The following is an 8,453-nucleotide window of genomic DNA, read 5'->3' as shown; positions in this document are numbered from 1 at the left end:
GGCAGTGTGAATTTGCATATTAGCTAAATATTTAGTTTCACCCAGAACATTTAGATTGAACATTTAACATTTAGATTTAGATTTAGCATTTAGATTTAGATTTATTATTTATATTTAAAATTTAAATTTAAATTTAGATTTAGATTTAGATTTAGATTTAGATTTAGAGTTAGATTTAGCATTTAGATTCAATATTTAGATTTAGATTTAGCATTTAGATTTAACATTTAGATTTAGATTTAATATTTAGATTTAACATTTAACATTTAGGTGCCACATTTAATATTTAGATTTAACTATTTAATATATTTCTAAGTTAACAAATATTGCTGTAAATGTGGTAATAGGTGACGTTAAAAAATTCACAACACTTTTTTAAACATTGTTTGAAGCTAAATGTGGCAAAATGTTGATGTTATTTTCAGCGTGAGCCACTTTACAAACGGCACCCCATAATATTCATTTGGAAAACGTGTTTAGCACTAGACAGTTGTTTTGTCGGTGAATCTTGTGAGTTGTAATGGAGCCAAATTGTGTGTTGTTACCTTTGTTAAATGTTGCTGTTGTCCCTGGTTTTATATGAGAAGAGGAAAAGATCACTAGTTGCTAGGCTAATTTATACAATGTAAAATGCCATAGGCTTGTGCTAATAACATTAGCATGTTGTATTTGTGGGGAAAATATGTCCAGATAAAGACAAGTGTTTGTCTGTGAGTGCTGCGAGTTATAGTGAAGCTGATTGGTGCTTGTATTGGAAATTGTCTCTATTAAGCCATATTTAATGTCTGTTTTGGGTGCGTTTTGAATCAACTAAACTTAACAGTTTTGGAGGTGTAACTGCAGAGTGACACAGACACACCACCTCACAAGTAAAAATGCTCACAACAACATAGGCGACGTGAGTAGGCTACGTGCGTACGGTCTACGCACAACCATAAATCTTGCTTAACTGTCAAAGCTGTCATGTAAAGCCTGGTTCTTCAGCAGGGAGTTCTCAGATTCCCCACAAGGGGGCTGCCAAATTATTGTTTGATTATTTTTTGAAAGTTTTTTATTATTAGTAATAATATGTCTGAAAATACAGATTCACATGAATTCAACATATTTTATTTTTTGCAACAACTTATTTTTGTGAAAGTGGAGTTTCCCCCCTTACCTACCTGAAAAGCAATACAGGTCAAGGAAGCAGCCTGAGGCTGATAAAGCCCTCTGCCTGACAACCTCAATCTGCCCGGTTTAATATGCAATGCAGTTTTATACTATACATGCAGTAGGGGGGGTCCCTGCTCTGCCTCTCTTTAAGCAAAGGGGTCCTTGGCCTGAAACTTGTAAGACCCTGACCTAAAGAAAGAGGCAGAACAGGAGATAGAAGAGATGGGTTCAGGCTGGCCATGAGCATGACTTGATTTTGCCAAGTAGGACATGCTGCTGGATCAGCATCCCACATTGCGTTCCTGGACCAACATTGCGATCAACCAATCACAGCCTCTGACATCATCAGTGTGCTGCTCCAGGGTTAGTGAGTAAGTTTGCTAACTAGGAAGGCTATGCTAACAAGTAAACTTGCTAATAGACTAGAATATTAGCGAGTTAGCTTGCTAACTAGGTAGGCTATGCTAATCAGTAAGCTTACTAATAGGCCAAGATACTGTTCACTGACATTAAGAGTAAGTATAATGTCATTTTGCAGTTGCAAAGACTTGTGTTGGACACATCTTCCCTCGTTTTTCAAAGCCAATGCAAAACATTTTCTTTTGCAAGATTGCAGTGCTTGTGTTGATCCAGGACCCTCACTGCCATGTTGAACCAGGATAACCTGTATATGTTGATCTTGGACCATCATTGCCATGTTGATCCTGAATAGAAATGCTAATGTAGACCCAGAGCCATCATTGCTAAGTTGATGTTGACCTAAACAAATTATCCACAATCCACATGGCGATGATGGTCCTTGATCAACATAAACATATTATCCAGGGCCAATATGGCAGTGTGGTCCTGGATCAACATGAGTAACTGAAAAATGCTATTATCTTTTATTTTTTATTCTAGCCTATTGTCAAGCTAGCTTACCTCTTAGCATAACCTACCCACTTAGCAAGCTAACTCGCTAACCCTGCAGTAGCTTATACAGATTTTGTTCAGTGTTAGTAAGGATATTGATCAGTTTAACCAACTTTGATTTGGAAACTTAGCTTAGTAGAAAAAGCACAAAGGAATTTTGAAAGAAGCACAGGAGCAACACACTGATTATGTCAGAGGGCTGCGATTAGTTAACTGCAATGTTGGTCCAGGAACGCAATGGGGGATGTTGATCTCGAAATATGTCCTACATGGCAAAATCACATCGTGCCTGTCCATTACACAACAAACCAGCCAAGCTGGTTGTTTATGGCATCGTGACTCCTTACAGCCTTGTTTATCTAGATATTGTGACCTTCTCGGTGGCAGTGTGTCACAGGCAGAGGGCGGACCATTAACAGTCACTCCAGGATTTCACAGGCTGTTTTGGGGATTGCTCTGGCCTGAAATGTCTGATTTCACAGCAGTTTTTCTACAAAATTGTAATGCATGTTGTGATGTTTAGGGGTGTTTTTTTTGGGGCAATGACATTGTAGGGGTGAGTGAAAATTGCAAGAATAGTTGTGATGCTGTCTCAGATCCAGAGCTTATTATTATGAGCATTTAGTGTTTCCCACAGAATTACAATGATACAATCTATTTGTGATGGTAGGGGGCAGTGGGGGCAGCCTGTAATCAGCTGTTGCTGCCATTTGCAGCAGCGCTGAAGGACTGTTCCTGTGAGCTGCTTTCCTCCTCTCTGCTCAGTTGGCACGAGTTAACACAGCACAATGTGGTCTCATCACCACTCAAATGCTTAACATCAGACACTGAGCTGTTAATCTCACATAAATAACAAAACGGCTCAACTCTGTTCACAACATTGTGAAATCCTGGAGGGACTTATTATGTCTCTGTGTTACACAGAAATCTCTGACATCAGAGCACTAGTTATTTGATTACCTATAATATTGTGTGTGTGTGTGTGTGTGTGTGTGTGTGTGTGTGTGTGTGTGTGTGTCAGATGAATCTATGCAGAAGTGTTTTGGTGAGGGAACAGGTCTGGTGTATCAGGATGTTCTGTCCTGGCTGCAGAGCTCCAATACCCAGCTGCAGCTGTCTGGAGCCCTGGCCATCGCCAACTTCGCCAGGAACGGTGAGATATTTTCCAGAAAAGAACATTAACTTTAATGAGATCTCTGTGACTTCATCCACAGGTTTGTGAAGGGACATTCCCTGCCATCAGCGCCATCTATATGGAGCGGATGTAGGATAAGCAAGCAGCCACCACCACAGCTGAGACATTTGTCAATGAAGCAAACACACCCTATAATATACAGTACTTCCTTTTAAAGTGGCTCTAACCACTGTTCCCCTCAGCTCTACAGAGCTTTTTAGCTTCTTTTACCATCATTGTTGTGTTTTTGTTTTCTTGGTCCCTTAGCTTTACTGTTCTAGTTCACTCTCACCGCTCTCAAGTCGTAATTCCAGCAGCAGCAGACAGCTATTTTCCATTACTGTACACTACCTGCTCAACATTAGACAGCAGACACAGTTAGAGACTAGCTGGTAAATACAGTGGAGCATTCAGCAGCTAAAGAGGCAGATGCATTTTTCAGGAGTTGGTAGAGACCAAGAACTGATGACAATCATTGTCATGTCCGGGTCGGGCTAAAATTGGGTCGATATGATGTACCCGGCATAAAAGAGAGTGAATACTGGACAAACATTCATCAGGTGGACACAAACACCACCCCTAATGAGTGATCATGTTGCTGTGTGTGTGCTGGATGTGCAACTAAGCAACTGTTTACTAGCAGGTTCATCAAATCATCTTATCATGTTTTAATATGTCAGCATAGTGTTTACAGCTTGTTTTTGCTGCCAACAAGTGGCCAAAAAATCTGTTATTGCAGATCCTGACGATCCTTAAAATCACCATTAACTATTAATGTGGAATTAGACAAGTTTTTTGCTTTAACTTCAATATCAATATGAAGTAAATGTTGATCACACAATATAATGTAATTATGTAGTATTAGCAGTGATGCAGGCTTGTGCTGGCCCATTGTGGTAAAAAAATTAAAAATTCTTACCAGTTCATCTACAGTGGCATGCAAATTTTGGGCACCCCTGGTCAACGTTTTGTTTACTGTGAATAGTTAAGTAAGTAGAAGATGAACTGATCTTCCAAAGGCATGAAGTTGAAGATGAAACATACTTTTCAATTTTTTAAGCAAGATCAGTGTATTAATGTTTGTTTTGTACAATTTTGGAGTGGAAAAAAAGGAAAGGAGCACCATTCAAAGGTCTGGCCACCCCAGGACATTTGAGCTCTCACGTAACCAGGGTCTCAGACCTTAATTAGCTTGTTAAGGCTATAGTTTGTTCCCAGTCATCCTTAGGAAAGGCGAGGTGATGCAAATTTCAGAGCTTTATAAATACTCTGACTCCTGAAACCTTGTCCTGTCAATCAGCAGCCATGGGCTCCTCTAAACAGCTGCCTAGCTCTCTGAAAACAAAAATAACTGATGCCCACAAAGCAGGAGAAGGCTATAAGAAGATAGCAAAGTGTTTTCAGGTAGCTGTTTTCTCAGTTCATAATGTAATTAAAAAATTGTCAGTTAACAGGAATTGTGGAGGTCAAGTTGAAGTCTGGAAGACCAAGGAATCTTCCAGGGAGAGCTGCTCGTAGGATTTTAAGAAATGCAAATCAAAACCCCCATTTGACTGCAAAAGACATGCAGGAAGATTTGTCAGACACAGGAGTGGTGGTGCACTGTTATACTGTGCAGCGACACCTATACAAATATGACCTTCACAGAAGAGTCATCAGAAAAAAACCTTATCTTTGTCCTCACCACAAAATTCAGAAGTTTGCAAAGGAACATCTAAACAAGCCTGATGCTTTTTGGAAACAAGTGCTGTGGATTGATGAAGTTAAAATAGAACTTTTTGGATGCAATGAGCAAAGGTATGTTTGAAGAAAAAAAGGGTGCAGACTTTCATGAAAAGAACACCTGACCAACTGTTAAACACAGGGATGGATCAATCATGCTTTGGGCTTGTGTTGCAGCCAGTGGCACAGGGAACAATTCACAGGTAGTGGGAAGAATGGATTCAGTTAAATTTCAGCAAATTCTGGAAGCAAACATCACATCATCTGTAAAAAAAAAAAAAAAAGCTGAGGATAAAGAAAGAATGGCAACAGGACACTGATCCTAAACACACCTGGAAATCCACAACTGACTACCTCAAGAGGAGCAAGCTGAAGGTTTTGCCATGGCCCTCACAGTCACCCGACCTTAACATCATTAAAAATCTGTGGGTAGACCTCAAAAGAGCAGTTTATGCAAGACGCCTTTTGGAATGAAGAATGGGTGAAAATGCCTCAAACTGGTTACAAAAAGTGTTAAGAAGCTGTGATACTTACCAAAGGGGGCGCTATTAAGTACTGATAATGCTGGGTGCCCAAACTTGCTTCAGGCCCTTTTCCTTTTTTGTTATTTTGAAAATGTAAAAGACTGAAATAAAAAAAGTAATCTTGCTTGGAAATCAGCTAATCTCTTACTTGCTTAGCTATTCACAGTACACCAAATTTTGACCAAGGGTGCCCAGACTTCTGCATGCCACTGTATGTTCTGACCCTCAACTATGGTCATGACCTTTGGGTAGTGTAGATATCTGTCACTTAATTACAGCTAGTCAGTTTTAACCATTGACTTCTATTCAAACTCAGTTACATATATTTCTAATTCAATTTTGATGCATTGTGATTCCCTGTCAACATATCCATAACGTAATTTTTGACTAGTTGCAATTCTAATTTATGATATCTCAATTATCACTAGTGAAAACATTAATTATTTATATTGACAGTTCACTTCTCACTAGTGATAATGTTCATTGTAGATATCTACAGTTTTTAATGCATACAGATAAAATAAATGGAATTCTTGACATCCAAGATTCAAATTAAACTATTGATTTGTTGACTTGGAACTGTAACAAGTAAAAATGGAATTTCTGATATCTATAATTGCATTTCAGAAATCTGAAATACAATTATAACTAGTGGAAATTCTATTTGTACAAGAAGCATTATATTTGAGATATCTCCCTTTTAAAACTAGTCAGAATGGAATTATGGATATCAAAAAAGGAATTTCCACTTCTCAAAATCGTCATTGTAGGTATCTTTGATGATATATGTACAAAGCCAAAATGAATATGTTTGATTGAAAGTCCACCAATGGCTTTGTGGTACTTGAATGATATAATGCCCATGTATTCCAGATGTTTTTTTCATATGTTGCACATATTGAAAATGCAATTGTTGATATTTGAAATGAAAAATTACCCTTCCACTCATCACAATCCTTTATCAACATGTGGAAATTATCGTTTTTCGTACTATTAAAAATGAGTTACTCATATCTATAAGTCAGTTTTGACTAATCAAAATGTGATTTCTACATGTGAAAGTATATTTGTAATATCTCAAAATTATTTTAAAGATATGTTAAATGAAGATTTCCACAAGTGAAAACTAAATTGCTATTAATCAGCCCAATTGATTAAATGTTAAAAGGATATGGCATATTGCCATGAGTTTGTGTGGGTGATGGGGTTACAGAGCTACATTTTGATGTGCTGTATGTAATATAATACAGTCATCAGGTATTGAAGGTGTCTTTGCTGCCTGCTGTGTTTCTGTCAGACAGTAACTGTGTGAAGATGCTGGACCTTGGTGTGGTTCCTCACATCCTGACCTTGTTGGAACAGCATGTTGACGAAGGAGACGTGTCTGTTCAACATGCTGGACTGAGCGCGCTCAGAAATCTGGCCATTCCTGGTACCAATCACAGCAAAACAGTAGAGATATGTATTTAACATTGACTAAACATCAAAATACAGCTATTGCTTGAAAGTTTAACACTATATACACACATTTGTATTTGTATATACATATATGTATTTGTTCACACTAAGAAACACACTTAGTTATCTTCAGAGAAATACATTACATGTCATCAGGAGAGATAAATCACCAAAACTGTAAACATACGTGTTAATGTTAAAATAAAGTCCATCAACTAAATTCTGTTTAAGAGGACATGGATGATCTGTGTCTTTCAGCCACCAACAAAGTGCGGATGCTGGATGACGGGGTGACTGAGAGAATAAAGACCCTGCTGCGCTCTGACATGCCACCAGTTCAGTTCAAACTGCTGGGTACACTACGCATGATGGTGGATGGACAAGGTGAGCACAGCTACTGGCATTCAGTATATATATAAATATATATATATATTTATATACTTTGAATGTCAGCTGATGAAAATGGGGAATCAGTCTACATATTTGTTATAATCACTGCTGAATCAGTTGGTATTTTACGCCTCCTTTTTGTCATTATTCATAAATAGGGTGGCGGTCAAATTCAAATGCCTTATCCATGAGATTAAAATCCGGGAAATAATCATCCATGACATTGAATATCTTTTAGATAACACCAAACTATGTTTATTGTAAACTAATCTGATTACTATACCCTCTAAAGAACCCACACACATGTTAACACTGTTGTTTTAATGCTACAAGTGACATCTCATGATATTTCAGAATGAGACTTCTGACCTCAGAAGAAGCATTACTTTTACATTTGTCATTTATTCATCCATTCCCTGGCTCCATTTAAACCAGGGGTGTCCAAATGTTTTTAAATAAAGGGCCAGATTAGATAATGTGAAAATACGTGGGGGCCAGCTGCTTCTTGCATCATATGGGCTATTAAAAATAAAAATTAAAAAATCCCATACAAATGAGACAAACGTAAAGTAAGTAAAGGTTTCATCTTTCAGTGAAAAAGTATGCAACTTTCCACTGCTCCTGCCAGCAGCAGCCCTCGCTGTCATTTAGCTGTGGCCATGTTTGCTACTTAGCAGGAAATGGCTGCTGTTAGGTAACAGTTTGCTTGCTTGTTAACTGTCTATCTATAAAAACACATTTGTTATGCCTGCTTGTGATAGTCCCACCCTTGTGAGGTGAATGGAAAAAATGCAGTGAATAATATCGTGTAGCAGGTCACATATAGCATATTTTGAAAGACAAGCCGCGGGGTGTTTAAAACAACACATTCTCACTTCAACCTCGTCACATATCGACGTTTGGTCATGGACTTTCCACGTCAAGATATGACATGCAAGGTATCCTGGGTGCGCTGGCTGACTACTGTTCTCAGTAGTCCATGTAACTCTGCTGTTCTGGTGCTGCTTGACCTGTCAGCAGCCTTTGATACCGTAGATCATAGGATCCTCCTGTCTAGCCTGGAACAGTGGGTGGGTATCACAGGTACTGCCCTTCTATGGTTTCAGTCCTACCTCACTGAT

The 8,453-nt window shown here is 38.4% G+C and overlaps 2 protein-coding genes across 3 annotated transcripts in view; one reads left to right on the top strand and one right to left on the bottom strand.

The window, feature by feature from the left end:
* borcs7 (BLOC-1 related complex subunit 7) overlaps positions 1-8,453 on the bottom strand; it is a 1,032,483-nt gene that overhangs the window by 172,363 nt on the left and 851,667 nt on the right. The gene's annotated exons all lie outside the window — the stretch shown is intronic.
* Positions 1-8,453, top strand: part of si:dkey-191g9.5 (rap1 GTPase-GDP dissociation stimulator 1-B) — a 50,776-nt gene that overhangs the window by 26,364 nt on the left and 15,959 nt on the right. The window contains exons 8-10 of the mRNA XM_050070693.1: positions 3,086-3,217; positions 6,782-6,916; positions 7,201-7,326. Of these exons, the coding sequence (XP_049926650.1) occupies positions 3,086-3,217; positions 6,782-6,916; positions 7,201-7,326 (393 nt within the window). The remainder of the gene's footprint in view (positions 1-3,085; positions 3,218-6,781; positions 6,917-7,200; positions 7,327-8,453) is intronic.

The sequence above is a fragment of the Epinephelus moara genome, chromosome 19 (genome assembly GCF_006386435.1).
Source record: "Epinephelus moara isolate mb chromosome 19, YSFRI_EMoa_1.0, whole genome shotgun sequence".
NCBI lineage: Eukaryota > Metazoa > Chordata > Actinopteri > Perciformes > Serranidae > Epinephelus > Epinephelus moara.
This window is presented reverse-complemented; position numbering and strand designations above follow the sequence as displayed.